The sequence below is a fragment of the Pyrus communis genome, chromosome 12, assembly GCF_963583255.1.
Source record: "Pyrus communis chromosome 12, drPyrComm1.1, whole genome shotgun sequence".
NCBI classification, from domain to species: Eukaryota; Viridiplantae; Streptophyta; class Magnoliopsida; order Rosales; family Rosaceae; genus Pyrus; species Pyrus communis.
Genome location: NC_084814.1, coordinates 1347685 through 1367878, shown reverse-complemented (window position 1 = coordinate 1367878; position 20194 = coordinate 1347685). Strand labels below are relative to the sequence as shown.

The 20194-nt window shown below is 38.2% G+C and overlaps 2 protein-coding genes across 2 annotated transcripts; one reads left to right on the top strand and one right to left on the bottom strand.

The window, feature by feature from the left end:
• Positions 1–6450: 6450 nt before the first annotated feature.
• Positions 6451–14564, top strand: LOC137710341 (MOB kinase activator-like 1B). Its single transcript, XM_068449293.1, has 7 exons — positions 6451–6564; positions 10539–10587; positions 11142–11250; positions 12063–12156; positions 12958–13091; positions 13187–13350; positions 14111–14564. The coding sequence occupies exons 1-7, from the start codon at positions 6542–6544 to the stop codon at positions 14183–14185; spliced, it is 648 nt and encodes a 215-aa protein (XP_068305394.1). The 5' UTR covers positions 6451–6541; the 3' UTR covers positions 14186–14564.
• Positions 14565–14977: 413 nt separating this feature from the next.
• On the bottom strand, positions 14978–18491 carry LOC137710340 (uncharacterized). The gene is made up of 4 exons (XM_068449292.1): positions 18256–18491; positions 17304–18005; positions 15398–15894; positions 14978–15319 (listed from the first exon to the last, which is right to left on the bottom strand). Exons 2-3 carry the CDS (start codon positions 17648–17650, stop codon positions 15426–15428), a joined length of 816 nt encoding a protein of 271 aa, XP_068305393.1. The 5' UTR covers positions 17651–18005; positions 18256–18491; the 3' UTR covers positions 14978–15319; positions 15398–15425.
• Between the last annotated feature and the right edge of the window lie 1703 nt (positions 18492–20194).

Here is a 20194-nt window from a genome sequence, read left to right as displayed (position 1 = left end):
CATCATTTCATAAGGTGATTCAAATTCAACTCATAACCCATCTTAAAATGTCCCTTTTTGATAATATACTGAATCACCAAAATAATAATTTCCCCCAACAGCTAAATCAGGGAGACTAAGTTCCTCTAACTACGTGGTTTGCTACGAGGCGGTGTAGTTCTGACAGAATTCACTAGAACTTCTCAAGATGTCCAAGATTGAAACTTAGGCTCTGATACCAACTGACACACCCCGTCCCGAAGGAGGGCATGCTGGCCGTCACGTGAGAGTGACGTAACCATTTACACAGTTCGGAAGCTTTAAAATATACAACTTCTAAGATGAAACACCCGAAGGTGAGTCCTCATTTGGTCCATTCTGTCAGAACACCGTTGAACTTCCTCGTAGTCACCGCACATTTGCAATTCTTGAACCTGGAGGGGTGCAAAACAAAGTTGAGTGGGTCAGCAAAACAATTCTTTTCCAAATCCAAACACTTCTCAAAACTTTGTAACCCCTCGCCGTAAAACAAGTATAGTTTCCCAGAAAATAACATATATACGTATGTATGGATATGCCAACATGCTCAAGGGTATATCATTCATGCTCAAGAATATGCCATTCATGCTCGAGAATATGCCACATCAATAGAGCTCCACGCTCAATAAATGCTCAAGCGTAATCCACATCAATAGAGCTCCACGCTCAATAAATGCTCAAGCGTAATTCACATCAATAGAGCTCCACGCTCAATAAATGCTCAAGCGTAATTCACATCAATAGAGCTCCACGCTCAATAAATGCTGAAGCGTAATTCACATCAATAGAGCTCCACGCTCAATAGATGCTTAAGCGTAATTCACATCAATAGAGCTCCACGCTCAATAAATGCTTAAGCGTAATTCACATCAATAGAGCTCCACGCTCAATAAATGTTCAAGCTACTACTGAATACAAACATGAATACCACTTACCTGGCACTTACCTGTGCGTCCACAGCACCAAATACACATATATAAATGTATACTACTACTAATGCATGTGATGATGTATTTCATACGTATATCAAATGTATTTCAAATGTAGCTTACCTGGGCCTCCTCAGCACCATGCAACAGTATGCATAATTATGGTAATGCACATATTAAAATATGATGCATATATGACAGGATATTTAATTCGTATTTCTTTTAAAATACGTCAAGCATACGTATATATATATATACTGAAAAATAACTGCCCACTCACATATCACATCGACGTCTCGTAGGTCCCTGAGCCTCCCCTAGATTGGTTACACTCTTCTTTTGTATAATTTTCACCTATACAAAAAGTAACCAAATTGACGTTAATTAACGCACATACACCAAACATTCGTCCATAACTTTCTCATACGTTGCTCAATTTGGGTGTATGAATATACCACGGTGATCTACACGACGTCACGAACGCGTGACAATTTTTAGAACTCAATTTGGAGCTCTCACGCGCCCCCACGCGCCATGTTCACGCGCTGCCCACGCGCGCGTCTTCTTCCTCGCGTCGCCGGACTGGTTTCGCCGGCGGTGGGTGTTTTGCCGGAATTTCTGGGTAAACTTCAAAGTGTCATAACTTCTTCATTTCTTAACCATTTTCAACGTACTATATATCAAAATGAAGGTATTGACGAGACGAACACATCCATACCTGCCTTGACCCCTAACTTGCCGTGGATTCGCCGGAAAAAGCCTCGAAAGCTCCGGCCAACTTTGACCACGATGATCCCGACGTCCAAACTTCTCCAACGAAGTACTCCGAGGTTCCTTGGGACCTCACTAACACATCTACAAGCTTCAAAAGTCCAAAAACTAACTAGATTAATTTTGCATGAACAGTACTCGAATCGGCCAAAGTCGAAACGACGTGAAAACGAATGATTTCTTACCTGAAAATGGTATGGTTGCACTCGTACGAGCTTCACGAGTTCGATGGTGTCATTGGTTTCTTGATTCGTGAAGGTTTGAGTATATGTGTGTGTTGTCCGTATGTTGAAGAAAGAAGAGGAAGAACTTGGGGAGAGAGAGAGAGACAGACAGAGAAAGACAGAGAGTGAGGGAAAGAGGGAGGGAATCCCGGGAGAGAAAGAGAGTGTATGAGTGTGTGTGTGGTCCTACAACACCACACAACACAAAACTACACGTAAAGTAACGAACTAGGGGGTAAAATGGTAATTTCACACGTACGTTTTAATAATCCCGGGACGGGATGTCACAGTTTCAAAGTCGGACTACTTGGTAATTTGGAACACCCAAAAAATCCCTTAAGTTTATCCTAAATTATGAATGAAAATAGTATTGTTTAATGTTATTTTCGTCTATTTAACATGGGGCCTGTTAATAAGTAGTGTTTTACATGTGAAATAAAATTTCAAAAGACACATTATACATATTAAATAGAAAGTTTCAACGAAACACTCTCGGTATTGTTCACTTTTAAAAAATGACATTTTTACCTTTCCTGATACTATTCACTCACACCTTTATTTGTTATTTTCCATTAAAACTAAAATTTTAGAAGACTTTTCGTTAGTTCTCCTTATTAAATAAGTGTAATCAAACATTTGAAATAGCAAAAAAGTTGTAATTACGACAGAGATCTACTTTAGTGGTGGTGGCTGAATGGCTTTATGATCTGGTTTTTCTAGTATCCATTGTTAACTTGAGAACAAAACATTCCTAACGTTAAAAGGTGGTCATAGTCCACGATCGACCATGCCTCATGTTTCATATACTTTTCTACGTCTTTTTTTCACTTTTGTTATCTTTTTTATTTTCTTTTTCTTGAGGAAGAAAGGTAAGGAGTTCTGAAAAACTTGTTAACCTACTTGCCACGTCAACTCTACGTAACAACTGATTAATTCTTACTTTCAGCATTTGATTCATCTGTTTGTATATTTACAAAACTAATGAGTCATGTTCGGGTTATCCATCTTTCCATTTATAATGAATACAACCAAGTCACAGAGAGAGGGGCTAGGGTTTTGTTTGTCCCTACTAGTGCTAGGAATATACAGTAGGATTATCTCCTCTTATATTCTCATTCTATTCCTTTCTCTCCTCTTACATTTTACTTTTTGTATTTTTATTTTTATAAAAAAAATCAATGTAAAATATTAACGTAACTTATTCGTAATTGTTCAAGAGAGAATAGAAGGAGACTCCCAAGAATATAGCAACCAAGTGACAATATTGCCAAAGCACCAAATATATCAACCCTAAGACCATCTCCAATGGTTGGGCTAAAAGCCAAATTTTTTAGCCCGGAAAATTTAGCTTTTAGCCCAGAAACAACTTTTCTGCTCCAACCATTCTAGCTTAAAATTTTAGCCCGGAATTATTAAAGAATGAATTTAGGCTTTTTTTTTGTTAAATTAATTATTTTTTTAAAAAAAATAAATATGTAAACTATCGTAAATTAATTTTATGAATATTTTAATCTAAAAAAATTTAAATTCCGATAAATATTGGGTAGAGTCCACTCTAATTTCTGGGCTAAATTTTGGGAGGAATTTGGCATTGGTTTAGCATTTAGTATTTAACCCAAAATTTCTCCTTGGATTGGAGTGAGTTTGGGGGGAAATTTTGAGGGGTAATTTGACTTTTAGCCCACCATTGGAGTTGGTCTAAAACCAAAAAACTCAAGCATGCTAGCTAGCTGACAATCGACAACAACCAGTTATATATATATATATATATATCTGTCTGTCTATCTATCTGTCTATCTATCTATCCATCTATATATATATATATATATATCAGTCTGTCTATATGTCTGTCTATCTATCTATCTATATCCTGTGGGTGAAACTTACCCACTGCCAAAGACAGACAGGAGAAAAACCGATTAGTCACTTGCCCTAGCTGGTTTGCAGTGCTTGACTGTCTCCTATCCGTACTATTTTTCCCTCTTGCTCAAACCAGGAAAGGGTATGGCTCCTTTTGGAGACCCTGGGGGGGGTCTGCGTTGCACTCCTGACTCCTGACTCCTGACTCCTGACTCCTGACTCTGACCCCTCAAACCAGGAAAAAAAAAAAAGGAAAATTACAGAGAGTACGTTGAATGTATGACCCCTCAAATCGGAATCTAGTTTTGGTTTGTTTGATAAGATGGAGTATCTTCCTTTTTTTTTTTTTTTTGTCAGAGATGGAATATCTTCCTACATTCCTATTTGGATATTTTTGTTACAATGCTGAATGATGATTCCCTCACCCAACGGCGCAACTGAGTACCTAATTCTTAATTCGTGACCTAACCTTTATATTACAATTTTGTGATTTTTATTTTTTTATTTTTTATCAAAGATTATTTAAGCAACATACATAAAGCATTTAACGGTTAAAAAGCGAAAGCTTGTTCATATGCACTAAAAAATCAATCTTTAACTATGAAATTTGAAACTTAGTAAGTGGTGAACCAAACTTAACTCAAATTACAAGAAGGAGTTGAGAATTCATTTTACCTTTATAGATATCTCTTTGCATAAGCAAATGCTATTTACTCATGAGACAACTTTCATTACCTTGCCCCTTGAATCCTTGGATTTGGATGGCAGAGTAGAATCTCCATAAGCCACCGATGATGGTCTTTTAGTTTCTTCACCGAGGAGAGATGTGAAGATGAGATGAGTGATATAGGGTTGAGAGTGGTGCTAGCAACACCACCCTATGTGGCCAACCTTATAAAGAGAAAATGGAGAGTGATGCTTCTCCAATTTCTCCAAATTACATAACCCTTAATGAGGGTAAGCTTATAACTCCCTCTATATAGTCCCTTCTTATAAGTGACTTAAGGAGAAAACCTAGCTCTCTTTTGGTGTAGGAACAGGGTTGTCAAATTTATCGAGCGTCAGCTTATGTCTCAAAAGACTTAATTCTTTAGTTCTATATCTTGTTCATTTCCTCTATCTTAGGCAAATCACATTTAGACGATTATAATGAACAATCCAACAAACAACTTTGTTAATTGGTTTAGAGAAATGATATCCAAAAGTTTATCTAAGAATATCTCACAAAACTGTACTCAACAGACATTGCTCTTAACTCATATGCAATGGATCACGCTGCCTAAATGTCCTAATATTCCTAGGTGTAAACATATCAATTTCGGTGCCAAGAGAGATACTCTTGAGTAACCACAATCGTAACATTTCTTGAATCTGCTCTGTTAAGCGGAACAACATGATTCTACTAATACATTGTGTTATAACAAAATTACTATGATATCCGTCAAGATGTTAACTCGCTCCGCACAACTTGCGAACCAAATTCGATCTGATATGGGGCACAACATTCCGATTCTCCAAAATTGACAGGACAAGTTGGGGTCGCAACGCTCACTTAGCCCGCAGATGGTGCACAAGAAACAACAATTTCGATTTCAGAAATTCGAAGATCCGATTGGAGCAACAACGCACTTTGAAAGGCAACTTCGCTGGACATTCGATCTACTAAGACTCAAATCAATCACTCCGATTAGATCTAGTCACTCCGCAATTTGGAATCAACTATCTCAATCCAATTGTGAAAAACCCCAGTGCTGCAACAGATACGAAGATACCATAAAATGTCTACCGTTAATATGATAGCTTGAACATCGTTACATTAATGATCCGTTATCTACACAACATGTTCAACATTGTTATAGTATTAGTAGCAATCAAGCTTTCTTTTATACTAATTATCTTTCTAGATTCTCTCGTAGATTAAGAGTGATTACTTCTCTACAAGGACTCTCGAAATCTCTATAAATACCCAAGTCAGAGTTCTTATGAGGATCATCTTTTTACAACACACACAGAACTACACGTGATTTGATTCTCCCTCTTCGGCAAGGGAATAGGTAGGCAATCATTTCCGGTTTCAATCACATGCCCCCCCCCCCCCCCCCAAACAATCCCCCTATTCCTTGAAGTTCATGGGATTCTGACAATTATTCATATACCAACGATTATGCATAAATTTGGTTCCAACCGTTATTATTTGATTGTTCAATTTGGGCCTTTTGTACGACCTGGAATCAACCCGAGGCATTAAAATATACAATTTTTACTCGTGAAATCGACATCGATCATGGAAAGGGGTACTCTCCAGATCCTTTCCTCCTAATCTACCAAGTCCAGAGATCCGGGCATTGAAATTTGATTTAACAACTAAGGTTATTATAATTTTTAAAGTAAACTCATATTTATAGCCGTTATATCAAATTTCAAAAGTCCGGATCCTTAAACTTGGTGGATTAGGAGGAAGGGATCGGGAGAAATCCCTTCCCCTCCATCACTACTAAAAATGAAAACCATTTTAAACACCTGTAGCACCCAATGCTAAGTAGCATTAAAGGACTAAAGTAAAACATTGTCAAAGTTATGTGGGCAATTGTGAAATTAACGTCTTTTCCTTAGTTTGTCTTAGGGTTCACAAAAAGGGGTAAGGGCCGGCCTGCTCTTTTTCCAACCCGATCGTATATTATGAAGGACGAAGGAAGCTGACAATACACAAACCCCTCATCCCTCTCTCGCTTTGGAGCCATGAGTCTCTTCGGTCTGGGCAGGCAAGTACAAACTTTTGATCTGCATATCTCCTTTATGTCCCCAGAGATGGATCTTTCTTCCATGCTTGTTTCATTTCTAGTGTTTTTTTGGTTCTGAATCTTTTGATGGATGTTTCTATTTCTTTATTTTTCTTTTCTGATCAGTTGATTCCTGATGTGTTATGCTTGAAATCCTTTTACTTGATCTATGAAATTTGTGATTTTTTGTGTTGATTAATGGGTTTTATCTTTTTTGTTGTTCTACCATACTGAATCACTGATACTGTTGGGGTTCTGTAAATGCAATATATGGAAGGTGTGGATAGCTTATTAAAGAAAGTCGATGATTTCTATTCGTCTCGCCGCTGTTAGTTATTAAATTTTAGTAATAGTGATAGATGATGGAGTTTGGTGATAGAACCCGCTTATTTCTGGGCGTTGTAGCTCAGGAAGATAATAATGGCAAGAGGGTTGATGGTGGATAACTTGATGGATAGATAGTTAGATAGATAGATAAGATAGTAACAGCATTATAGTTGATGCATCACATGGGTTGTACTTGTGCGTGGTCGTTGCATTATTTGGAAGTTCTGTTGTTTCTTTGCATAGTTTTTCATAATGATGATTTGGTGTTTGGACCATGATGGATGGTAAACTTTGTACTCAATATGTTGTCGTTCCTTGGTATTGAAATGGGATCGATATGTCGCATGCAAAGAAGCTTTGTGGCAGGTGGACAAAGCTCTTTTTTGTCGAAAGGAAGAAGGGTTTCAATTCATTGAGTAGTTTTCAATCTATTGTTTTTTCATTTTACAGTTCCAATTAAAGTATGAAAATGGTTAGAAAAGTTAGTGAGGAATTTACTGTGGGAAGCTATTGAGAAAGTGAGAGCACTTGATTAGATGGGATGTAATAATATATAGAATGAAAGAAAAGGATGGTTTTAGGGGAGGCTGAAAAATGTGGTGCTGCAAGGAAGTTGGCTGTTGGGAGGGCGGGGGAAAGCATTTTTGTCAAGGGTCTATGGCCCTTCGAGCCAGGAGTGGACATCATCATCATCTGCAGATAAATCCAGATCCCATTCTTTGTTCATTCTTTTGAGATGTTATTTGATCAGGAATGGGACTGAGAGATCCCGCCCCTCTACATCAATCTCGCTGTGCACTTTGCCAGTTTATTATCTGTCTCTCTGTAAAAATCTAGTAAAGTAGCAAAATAGTTAGCAGAGTTTATGGCAATTTCTTGGCGGACGGTATTGAGGAAGGGAGAAAGGATAGATTTGTCTGGGTGTAATATCTAGAAGGAAAGCAGAGGGTGGTTTAGGGGGTGAGTGATTCGGTGAAGAAAAATGGGGAGCTGCTTGTGTGATGGCTGTGTGGGTTTCCTTTGGAGAGGGTTCTCATCCACTGGAAAGGTTAAGGTTTTTGCGGGGATGTAAAAAGGTTGAAGTCTTATCTTATGGAGGTGTGATGTTTTGTCTGATTTTTGGTGGTATTTCTTGTAGAGGAAAGTATGATTTTTGACATTTTTGGAGAGGAAGGTATGGAAGTTTGCAGAACAATGTTCTGTTTGGGTTTTCCTGGTGGGTTCAGTCTATGGACATTCCTTTTTCTGCTGTATACTGTTGTTTTTGTAGGTGGCAGTTTCCTGTAATATTTGATTGTACTGGTTTTTAGAATTTAAAAAATTGTTACTTAAATAAAAATTAATAAAGCTGATTAGTTTATTGGGATTTGGCAATGAAGAGGAAGTGGGTGCAATTTGTGATAGAGTTAGACTATTTGCTTCTGTCTGGGCTTCTTTGCCAAAACATTTCATGAGTGTGATTTTCTTGATTGGAGGGGGAGTTTTGAACTGACTCCAACCTGAGATTTTCTTCTGTCAGTTGGTTTAGGTTTTTTCGTTGGTTTTTCCATTTCTTATGGTTTTTCCGTTTCTTATGTTGTTTTATGTGCTGTGTAGGTTACTTGTTCATGCTTCCTGTATTCCTTTCGTTTCCTCTTAATAAATATTGTGTTTGTCATAAAAGAATAGTAGAAGGCAGTTTGTAAATGTAAATGACAATAGAGTACATTGCTGTGAGAAGAGGCTAGATCAAAGAATTTAGGGTGCGTTTGTTGCACCGGACTGTCTCGGACTGGACTAGCTTCAGGGACTAAGCTGGATTGGCTTAGACTAGACTAAGCTGGACTAGCTTAGTGAAGCGTTTGGTGCAGTGTCGGACTAAAAAACTGGACTAACAATAAATTTTATTATTATTATTATTATATTTTAATTTATTTTCTATTAAAAATATCAAAATGAATAGATGGAAAAATAAAAGGGTGTAGCCCTCTTCTTCTTCACGAATTGCAGGTGCTTCTGCAACTTGTAGAATTATCAAACTTTCAACGACTCAAATTGATAGGCAAATACCAAATTTGCAATTTAGAAGATGAACGAGCCTTGTTTAAGATTTCTTGAACATTGGTTTCACCCTCACCCTCACCAACAGTTCCACTCAATTCGTTGGATTCTTGTAAGACTACCATAAACCTTAATGTAAAAGGTACTAATTAACTAGGTAAGATCATATACCTGCTGAAATTAATGAGTTAATAACAAAACAGATCAGAATTTACATAGAACAACTTTGTACTTCATTTCATAAAGTAGGAAAAAAAGTAGATAAATTGAAAACAAATGGGTAGCAATCAAAACCCAAAAATCAAAACCCAGAAACCAATCAAATCTGAGAAATCAATCAAACCCACAAATCGATCAAAAACAAAAATCTATCAAAACCTAGTAATAATTTCACGAATCTTCAAAACAAAACTGAAGAAAACTAAGAAGAGAAAGTGGCAGAGGAAGCCGTGATTTACGTGGATGCGGCGGTGGTCCTAGGATGGTCCAATGAGCTTGTCAAGCAGGATGAGGAGTTGAGTGGGACGACGCGAGAGAAAAGAGGGGTCTTAGCAATCCGGTGGTAGTCGGGGGGTCTCGCTAATCAGCAACAACATAGCACCAAGCAAACCCATGTGAAAAAAAAAATTAAAAAATTGAGGAAAAAAAAAAAAAAAAAGCAATCGTCTTTACCTGATGGGAGAGGTTGCAGAAGAATAAGAAACTTGGAGAGGATGGAGCAGTTTTCTTCAAGGATTTGATTGGGAAAAAATTATCGGCATGTTAGAAATGGTGGGGGAGACCAAATCGGAAGTGGGTATTGGAGGCCTTGATGCGTTGTGGGCTGAAGTGTTGGGAACTGAAGCTTGCAAGGGCTTGGCATCCATGGCGGTCACGACGACGCTCGAAGCAAATTGCCGTCACGATTCCCATTTCCTCCCCACAATCTGCAAATCGAAGCAAATTCCTTTGAGATCCAAAAGAATGTAGCCCATAACTCGTAGAGGGGCGAAGCAGAGATGAGGAAGAAGATGAAAATGGATGCGGGAGCGGAGAAGAAGAAGCAGGGGCGAAGCGAAAGGGGCTAAGCGAAGATGGTCTTAGCGAGTCCTGTGGTTTGTGGAGGGTCTCGCTAAGAACTCCTAGCGAGGCCTCTAATCCACGCGAGTCCCCTTTAGTCCCATTTAACTTAGTCCCAATGCAAACCAAACATGGGACTACGTTAGTAAGTAGTCCAGTCCAGTCCAGTCCCAGCTAATGACGCCAAACAAATGCCCCCTTAGGGTTTATGAAAATGGTCATGTTCTTGTTTAGTTAATCTCTCGGTAGTTATTACTTCGTTATTATTAATGAATGGAAAAATCAAGACATGCGTATGTATTAAAAAGTTCAAAGAGTAGATATATTATCACGGGCTGTGTGAACCAGAAACCCATAATTTAATGTCACCAACTTTCTAGTTTCTAAGCACTCCCTCTACCCCTCTGCTAATTTTCCTGTGTTAGTATGTGCATGTACAAAATACATTTTTATTTTCTTCTAAGCTGCTTAGTACATTATGATTTTAGTTACTATCAATTTTCTAAAACTGAAGTTTGCTAATGATGCAGAAACCAGAGGACATTCCGCCCGAAAAAAAGCGCACCTTCAGGGAGTAAGGTTGTTCCCCTTTGCTCAACTTTTTCTCCGAGTCTATGTATGTATGTATAATTCTATATTGGTACATCGTTCTTCCAAAATAGAAAACTTTTATTGAGTTTTTGTGGTCGTTTATACCCATATTATATGGGCATAATTTCCTATGTAACTTTCTTCTTTTCTCATCTGATTCTCCTTACTACAAATTGAATTGTACTCTGAAATTTTTCTGTCCTTGCATTTACTACTACATATATGTTCTCCTAGTGTTTAATTCTCATGATGTGGGATTTAAAACTTGAAATTTGTATGGTTTAAACCTGTACCTGTGAGATTTAAATCTCTTAAATGATATTAAGGACAACTTGGAATGAGAAAAGGAGCATGTTAACGGTGTTTAGAACCTGAATTGAATTGGAAAATGAGCATTCACGAAGTTGTAATTTAAAGATGCAAAGTGAAAGTAACTGGGACTAAAAATCCAGAGAGAAAAACAACGAAGGAGCTGTTCGGATCTTATACTACAATCATATGGTGTAACTGAATTCGTTCATTGAATTTTTCTCTTGATGCAGGGTGCTCAGCTTAGAAAGCATATTGATGCTACACTTGGTAGCGGCAACCTAAGAGAGGCAGTAAAACTTCCAACTGGAGAAGATTTAAATGAATGGCTTGCTGTTAACAGTTCTCTCTCTCTCTCTCTCTCTCTCTCTCTCACACACACACACACACACACTCTCACACATCACAAACTAGTGCCTGTCAATTTTTAGTTTGTTTTGTCCATTATATGGTTGATACGTGGTTAAAAGTTTTGTTTCTTATCAAAAGAACACATGGTTGTTTCATAAAGCTCTGTTTAGCTTGTTGTGGGATGTTTTAGACAGTAAAAGTTTCGATGTAAAAGGATTTACATGAAAATGGGACTCTTTCCTCCGAATTTTTTTTTATTGGATGCAACTTGAGATATTATTCGAAATTATATTTATATTTTCATGTGTTTCTTTTAGAAAGTATTATGAGAAAATAGATAAGACTTTAAAAAGCAGTTGAAAGGGAGTGACTTTACTTCTTAATATTACTGTGTTCCAGACAAAAACCAGAAAACTATAGGGCTTGCTTTTATGTTTCTTCCAATTAAAGAAGAGAAAGAGGAGAGAAATAAGGTACTGAAGAAAAATGAGAGGCGAGGAACAAAAAAGTTGGAATAGATAAAACTAAAACTAAAACTAAGTACAAAGACCATTCTACATATTCTTGCTCCTTCCTTCACATCTGATCTCCTCCCTCATGTCCCCACATCCGACTGAAAGAATAAAAATCACAAAAAAATAAAAAGCAGCACCAATTATGTGAATTTCATTTTCTCTGGTCTTTTAGGAAAAATAATCTTTGTTACAACATTCTAGTACCTCCTTTCCAGCAATTTATTGTTTAATTCAATCCCTCTTGTGTACTCTATTTCTAAAATCTTGTCGTCGGTGTTAAAATTTCAGCTGTGGATTTCTTCAATCAGGTCAACTTGTTATACGGTACCCTCACAGAGTTCTGTACTCCAGAGAATTGTCCTACAATGACTGCAGGCCCCAAGTATGGGAGTATATCTTTCTTTTATTAAACCGTTTTGCTCTTTCTTTTCTTAAATCTGGGCCTTTTACCATTGTGTTACTGGCTTCTTGTCTTTCTACCAAAAGTCTCCAGGGGAACATGGAAACACTCTTAAGTACAAGATGTTTCAGAAAGCTAGACTTATAATTTTATATTAATTCTGAAATTAATAGCAATTGATTCCGTTTGCAATTAGGTGTTCTCATGTTGATAGATATTAAAATAAACTATTAATTTGACTCTTTAATACTGACGTGTTTAACACAGGTCATCAACACTACTATGAAAAGGATCAAGTATTCAATATCAATATTCTATAGATAAGAGAAAATGAATGAAGCTCCTCCCTATCTCTACCCCTTGAACCACCCTGTCCCAATCTCTCTGCTTTGTGGGAAACCAACCTCCTCTTTCAGACAGTATGTGGACCTTTGCATGCCTCAACTTCCCCTTTCTCTTTTGGGTTGTATACCTTTCTCTCAGCACCCACAACCCAGTACTTGCATAATCTCCTACATCATTCTGGTCATTCAGAATGTGGTTTGTCCGCTAACCAACCTTTGCCTGCTAGCTCTAGAGTTACTTTTCAGTTTCTGTTGCATAAATTCAGTATTGAAATATTGCCAGCAAATTTCTACATCTTTTTCGTGTAAAACCTTTGAAAAGTTATGTACTCCCAATTTCTCTTTTTACTCGATGGCTTGGACAACTTTAACGACTGAACAAATTATGCCTTCTATAATTTTTATTCTAATCCAGCTTCTGTTTGTTAACACTCTACAGGTATGAGTATAGGTGGGCAGATGGTGTACAGATTAAGAAACCGATTGAGGTTTCGGCTCCAAAATATGTTGAATATCTAATGGACTGGATTGAATCTCAACTTGATGATGAATCCATATTTCCCCAAAAGCTTGGTAATGCTATTTATGACAATATCGTTTTTTCCCAATGTTGTGTTTTTCATTTGACTAATATAATTCATTCTCTGTTCACTTTCTTTGTCTTTCAGGTGCACCATTTCCCCCCAATTTCAGGGAGGTTGTGAAGACGATATTCAAAAGACTGTTCCGTGTATATGCCCACATATATCACTCTCATTTCCAGAAAATTGTGAGCCTTAAGGAGGAGGCCCATTTAAATACTTGCTTCAAGCATTTCATACTATTTACCTGTGTAAGTACTCTTACTATTGCAATAACTGTTTTCTTTTCTCTTCTTTTTGAAATATATCTAGTTGTACGTTTATTTGTTTAATCATCGTATCTTGTTGATAACGTCGATAACATTCTGAAATTGATTATATTCTTAATTCGCCTTATAGATTGTGGTCTAGCTGTTGGTACCTTGAATTTATAATAATAGTCATAAAATAGAGTACAAAGACTCGGGGAACAAGAGGCCAACCAACGTTTTGCTACAACTCATAGAAACAAAACCAAAACACACCTCTGACATTCTAGTCAAAACTCTCAACTACAGCAGCTTCCCGATCTAATAAAATTATAGAAAATAAATATCTCTACAGGGTAGAGAGGATGGAACCTGGAAGGAATCTGTGACTTTTTGCAAACAACGTTGAATTGTAACCGAGGAAAAACCCACGAGGAAAAACCCAAACTAACCCGTGCAACCTCAACCAACTACTACCTCAGACCCCAGTGCATATGCTCAATGTAAGAACAAGTGAGTTCCAGATTCCGTTTCCTTTTTTGGCACAAAATACATCAGTTGGGAGACAGACATTCAATTCATAAAGTGGTATAGGTTGCTAGTTGTTTGAACACCTGTCATGGCCTTATTGTTATCCAATAGAAGTTAGATTCGAGGAGTGATATTACTAATGCATAATAGTCATGGTTTTATCTTACTTCATGGACAAAGTTCCTACTTGGTAAACTTGTAGGCTGATTCCATTATACTGCGCTTTTTGCAGGAATTCGTGCTAATTGACAAGAAGGAGCTAGCTCCACTTCAAGAGCTTATAGAATCCATCGTCGTTCCTTATTGAACCCGGTTTGCAGATCCCATTAGGGAAGCATATTTGAATGAAATAAACTCTAGTGATCTTTACAGTCTCCTACGTTGCGTGTTATAAATACTTTTTTGTGCATATGCTGTGTGCCTTAGACTTGAAATGTTTAATTCTCTCCTAATTTATTTCGATCTATGATATTGTGGAAAGCAAACGGGCAGCAGTTGCTCTTTTGTGTAAGCGGCTGAAGCGGAAAAGCTGAAGTCGATCAGCTGAAGGTTTGCCTAGCTGGTTTTACATTATAGAAGCATAAAAGTGAGTGTTGTATTTGTATTTCTTGGTTTTACGTCAAAACTAGCGGCTCGTTAAATTTAGTTTCGAACAGATTTGGCTATAAATTGTGAATTGTGTGGAAGCGATATGCAGTTTTAATTAGTTTTTGTTTGAATATTAATTACCATTATCAAGCAGTTGAAGGCTAAATCACCTTGAGTATCTCTGGAACTTTAGTATTGTGTGCATTTCTACAACGATAATCCTATCGTCCTTTTGTTTAAACCGCCACAAAGTGCGATTAAGCCCAATTTAAATGGATCGGTGGCACAAAACAGACATAATCGACGACAAATATAGAAATCTTGATGTTCTTGCTGTTTTGGTTTGCATTCTTTATCTCTTGTCTTGCTATTTGTTCCACACAACTCGAAACAAATGGCGTTTCGTGATAGTGTTGGGCTACCACACTTTCGCGTTTTGGTTGCTTGTAAATTTCTCGCCAACATCGAGATAGCTATGTTGTAACCCATGCTAAATCCTAACTCGACATCATTTTAATGAATAAATACATCAAATATTATATAGATCACAATAAGTTGACAAAATTCGACACCACCAACAACAACAGTCTTTTCCCACTAAATGAGGTCGCTATATGAATCCTAGAGAGCCATTGCGCTTAGTTTTGTGTGATGTAATAGGAAAAGTAGGGAAGAACATGACCTTGAACAAAAGCCTCTTCATTATTGACAAAAAAAGCTCCCCTTGTATCTTTGATGTTATGAATGCCAATAACTCCACGACTCGTAACTCCATTTGCTTCTATATCTAAAAATTTATGTTTCGATCTTTCCTCCGGTAAACATTATATTTTCTTAGATCTGCATTTCAAACCTGTAAAATCACAGAAATCGGGTTGTCAGAAGAACAGCTTGTATTGCAATAAACGCGGACAAGGATAAGCTAGCGTACCCCTATGTCGATCATCAACCAATACATCTTATACTGCACGCAAGCTCCGTTGATCAGAATGCCCAAATCTTGAGGCAACAAAACCATATCCTCCCACAACTGCAACAAGCAAGCTAAGAACCATGGTAAAGAACTGGAAGTTTGCAAGCAACTCACCTCGGACCTCACTGTCGACAGAATGACATGAGATCATATCATCCTTGAGCTGACAACCATCTGGCATCATGGGGCCGTAGAGAGTGAATGCAGTCTGATAAAACCAGAGGCCTTGGAGAGTTATGGCAATACCGCTACATAAATCAATTGGAAAGCTGGTTGGTAAGAGGGCTCCAGCCACAGTTGATAATATGCAGAGCCCGATCAGGAGGACAAGGAGGATGTGGTAATACCCCTCGAGGCCTTTATGAGTTGTTGAGTGAAAGTAGAAAAGGAGATACTCTGCACAGAATGCTGTAGCAGCAATCAGAGCAAGAGCTCCTTCAGGCATCGGAAGAAATCTAATTGCATGACATTAAAGGAGAAAGAAAAACAATTAGCCATAGTACAAAGTCATCGCATAACAGAAAACCAAGGATATTGCATAGATGATGTGTTGGACGGTTAAAATTAACAATTAACAAACAGTTGCGTAAATAGGGGTTAACGTCTGATGGGTAGCACCTGATATTTGAAGCACCCGTAACTATAAAAATAGTTTCAAAAGTAATTCTACAATGATCCCACAGAAAAGGAGTCAGTCTGCAGACACAAGCAGGCCGCTAGAAACCATCATGGACTTGGGTACTGGAGCTTCTTCAGCTCTCCCTGATTAACATGAGCGAATAGAAAACTGGAATATATATATGAGAGTTGAGGATAACCCTATGTTAACAAGCCTAGTGGAATAATTAGTCTTGTTAGCTGTAGGTCAAGAGCTGTGGCAGCTTTTTCTGGGAAGGGATCAGGATAAAGGAAGGATATCTACTGGGGTTCAACGTTTTAGATGAAGCTAAGTGGTGATGGGGAGAGGCTGTGTTGCTCCAAAGGTGGGTCCTGAAGAGGCCATGGCTGATGATGGCATCAACATTGATGGAAGACCAGTAGGTCAGAGAGAGGGGACGGGAGACTGGAACCTAGATCAAAGAGGGAGCACCTCTCTCTTGTCAACTGAAATTCCAAAAAACACAAGTGCTATCATCAGACATCTGCCTCTTTATTGTAAACATTTTCACATCACTCTGAATTCCTGGGGAACGATTGCAAAACTTTTGCTGTCTGTTGACATATATCTAAGTTTCATGAGTTAAAACTGATGCTTACACAATTATATACGAATTAAGCAATCATATTAAGATAGTATTTTTTTCTTCTATTCTTATTTAGCTATCATAAATAGTGGATAAAAGTGTTGCAATATATCACAACAAATAATTATGAAATCCCTTATTCACTTCCCATGGAGTATCTAATTGCAAATTACCATCCCCATCTAATGTACACAAGAACAGATAGTCATCATATAAGCAGCTGCCGCAGTCATCTAATCATGCAAGTACTATTATCTGAACGATTTTGATTGCTAGCATCAAAATTAAAATCTTTAAATTGCAAAGAAATAGAGGAAGCATGGATCCAAATGCCTCCTAGTCCAAGCTGAAAATTTGAATAAACTTTTAGATGTGCACTCATTTTGTTAATTTGTTTCCGGTGCTATAGAAACATCCACTTGAGCAGGTAAAAAAATGCAACACTCTTAATTGATCGGAGCAGCTACTTCATCAATCTCATATATTTAAAATCTAAGAATCAGTGGCTTTATTGCTTTTTCTATCCTATCTTTTTCCGACGAATCAACAAGATTGTTACACAACATGATATAAAAACGAAGAAAATGGCAATCAATATAATCAATTGAGCATGACCATACCTTGTCTCCTGTGAGATCAGGGTGACAACCCCAAAGATAAAGAACATAAGAAGCATCCCCGAGTGCTCGAAATCATTCATGTGATGAGGGTTCAAGACTCCATCTACAAAGAACTTGAGATGGGTCGAATACAAAAGCTCGATACACATATCAATGAAAGCACCAACTGCTATAAGATAAAGCTCAAAATACTTAAGCCTCCCATCAACACCGGGAATTGGGTTCCATACATGTACCCGAAAGGACTTGGGGTTTGACACATATCTCACCAGCGAGCACCATACGTGCCACACCCCAACAACCAAAAACAAAGTCCCTGGCAGAATATGACCTTTGAAAGAACCCATCTTTCTTGGTTGATGGATATATCTATATATGCACCGATCAATGTCCGCCTCTCTGAGATTTCCCTTTATTTTTTGGTCAATATCTCCCTGAGATTTCAATCTTTTTCTTGTCCAACAAAACCCATAATTTCCTTTTCCAGGAAAAACACTATGAAATTCTTTTCCTTTCCGCTGGCAGACTGTGTTCTTGGACTGAGATTTTTGGGTTCTTCTAGAAGTGTTTTGAAGGCGAAAGACTTAATCAATTTTCCAATTTCCAACCTTCCCAGAAAGCAAGGTGTAGAAAGTCGTCTTTCTTTTAGTAAAGAAACTAGGAAAACAAGCAAAAGCCTCACCAGTAGTCAAACTTCAACATCTGACAATGAGAACATTAATTACGATTTGTAAGCACATAAAAACATAAAAAATAAATAAAAACAAGATCGAAGCAGTAAAAAAATGGAAATTGACACTAAACCCAACATTTTATACACGAAAAACTGCATCGCAATTCACAGTACTAGCTAAAAAAATGGTAATTGAATGGCGCGTAAAGGGAAATCATCACGATATTATTAGAGAAAAAGCCAAAAAGGAAGGGGAAAAAAAAAACGAAATCGACGTACTTGGGAATACTTGTAAGCGTATGATTGATTCATCAAAGGCTTTTGCTTTTTGCAAACCCAAAAGGCAAAGGCAGTGAAAGTGAGCGAGGGAGAGTAAAATATCTGCTGTAATGTGCTGATGATGATGGGCGGAGGTGGTGGGGATCCAAAAGAGAACGATGATTATGGGAACGGAATTGTCAAGGCGATATACTGTTCTCACGCTCCGACTCCTGGTGGGTCCATCATCTACACCGTCCGGTCAAAGGCCTATCTTTTATTTCAAACGACTCTCTTGGATGCTTCGACGATTATTGATTTAAAATATCTGATCGTGTATTCAAATGGGATTCTGAAGTATTTTAATTTTTTTTAATAAATTTAGAAGTATTCAATATAGATTTAAGTTGACACACCCCGACCGAAATCAGGGCATGCTGGCCGTCACACGAAGGTGACGTAGCCATGTGCGCGTGCGGAAGCTATTAAGATAGTAATATAAAAGTACGAATAATTAAAAACTAACTAGCATACAAAGTACTAGTGTATGTGAGACACAATTCAGAGCAAGTCTACAACAGTCTAAAAGGAAAAGATACGACATATATACACCCGAAGGTGACCCTACAATGGTGAGTGTCTGTCAGAAATGCCGGGACGCCCTCTGGGATAAACCACCGAACTTGCTAGACCACTAGAACCTGGAGGGACGCAAAACAAAAGCGTGAGTGGGCAAAAACAAAGCTCTTTGAAAAGTCTTTAGCAAAAATACATTCTAACCCCTCGCTGTAAAACCTGTATACTTCCCAGAAAATGAACATATATACGTATGTATAGATATGCCAATCATGCTCCAAAATATGCCATTCATGCTCGAGAATATGCCACAACAGAATCTCATAATCAAATATAAATGCTCAAGCATAATTCACATCAATAACATATAATCTGGCAGCCGGGAGTCACCTAACGTGACCTGTACGGCTGCAGATAGAGCTCCAATCTCAACTCAATATCTGAATCTGCACACGAGTCGGAACCACCTAACGTGGTCTGTACGACAGGACTGGGTGTAATATATACGCTCTAGTGCTACGATCACGTGAAGACTGTGCGAATAATCGCGGGTCACCTACGAGTCGGAACCACCTAATGTGGTCTGCACGACAAGGCTTGCACCTAACTTGGATCCAAGGCGAGCGTGTGGTGCGGGTGAACATCACGTGAAGGACTATGCCCTGGCCCTGGGCGGGAGCACTAACACCGGGGTGCAGATTATGAGCTCTCTAAGCATTTCAAACTACTATTGCATAACAACATGAATACCGCTTACCTGGCACTTACCTATGCGTCCACAGCACCAAATACACATATATATATATATATATATGTATGTCACTACTAATACATGCGATGATGCGTAAACAACATTCATATGATGCATGGCATAAAACAAATAACCTTTTCTATTTAATTTCTGGGAATTAATATGTATATAGGTATATACGGAAAACAAAAGCCCACTCACTGGTAATTAGAAGGGTCGTAGCCCCCCTGCCTCGAGTGTGAACGCTCGTCCTCGGAAAACGAATCACCTATACGCGAAAAAGCTACGAAAACGTTAATTTAAAAGCACATAACCAACTTCTCGTAATAACTTCTCATACATTGCTCAAATTGGACAAATGAATATACCAACGTGCTCTACACAACCTCAGGATCACACCCATATTTTTAAAATAATTTTTGGACCACGCACGCGCCCCCACGCGCCGTCCTAGGCACGGACCTACGCGCCCCCACGCGCGGCCACGCGCCATGCACACTGACGGCGTCAACTGACGCCGTCAGGAATATTCCGTTAAACTGACGGAATATTCCGTTAAACTGACGGAATATTCCGTTAAATCTAACTGACGCCGTCACTGCCGTTAGGAATATTCCGTTAGACTTAACGGAA

What these genes read in the sequence shown, in the direction of transcription:
- LOC137710341 (XM_068449293.1), top strand. Translation starts at nt 6,542, where the DNA reads ATGAGTCTCTTCGGTCTGGGCAG. An exon ending in AGTCTCTTCGGTCTGGGCAG is followed by an intron (nt 6,565 to 10,538) that starts GCAAGTACAAAC and finishes CTAATGATGCAG; the next exon opens with AAACCAGAGGACATTCCGCC. An exon ending in TGAATGGCTTGCTGTTAACA is followed by an intron (nt 11,251 to 12,062) that starts GTTCTCTCTCTC and finishes TTAAAATTTCAG; the next exon opens with CTGTGGATTTCTTCAATCAG.
- LOC137710340 (XM_068449292.1), bottom strand. Translation starts at nt 17,650, where the DNA reads ATGGGTTCTTTCAAAGGTCATATTCTGCCAGGGACTTTGTTTTTGGTT. An exon ending in CTGATCTCACAGGAGACAAG is followed by an intron (nt 15,895 to 17,303) that starts GTATGGTCATGC and finishes TCATGCAATTAG; the next exon opens with ATTTCTTCCGATGCCTGAAG.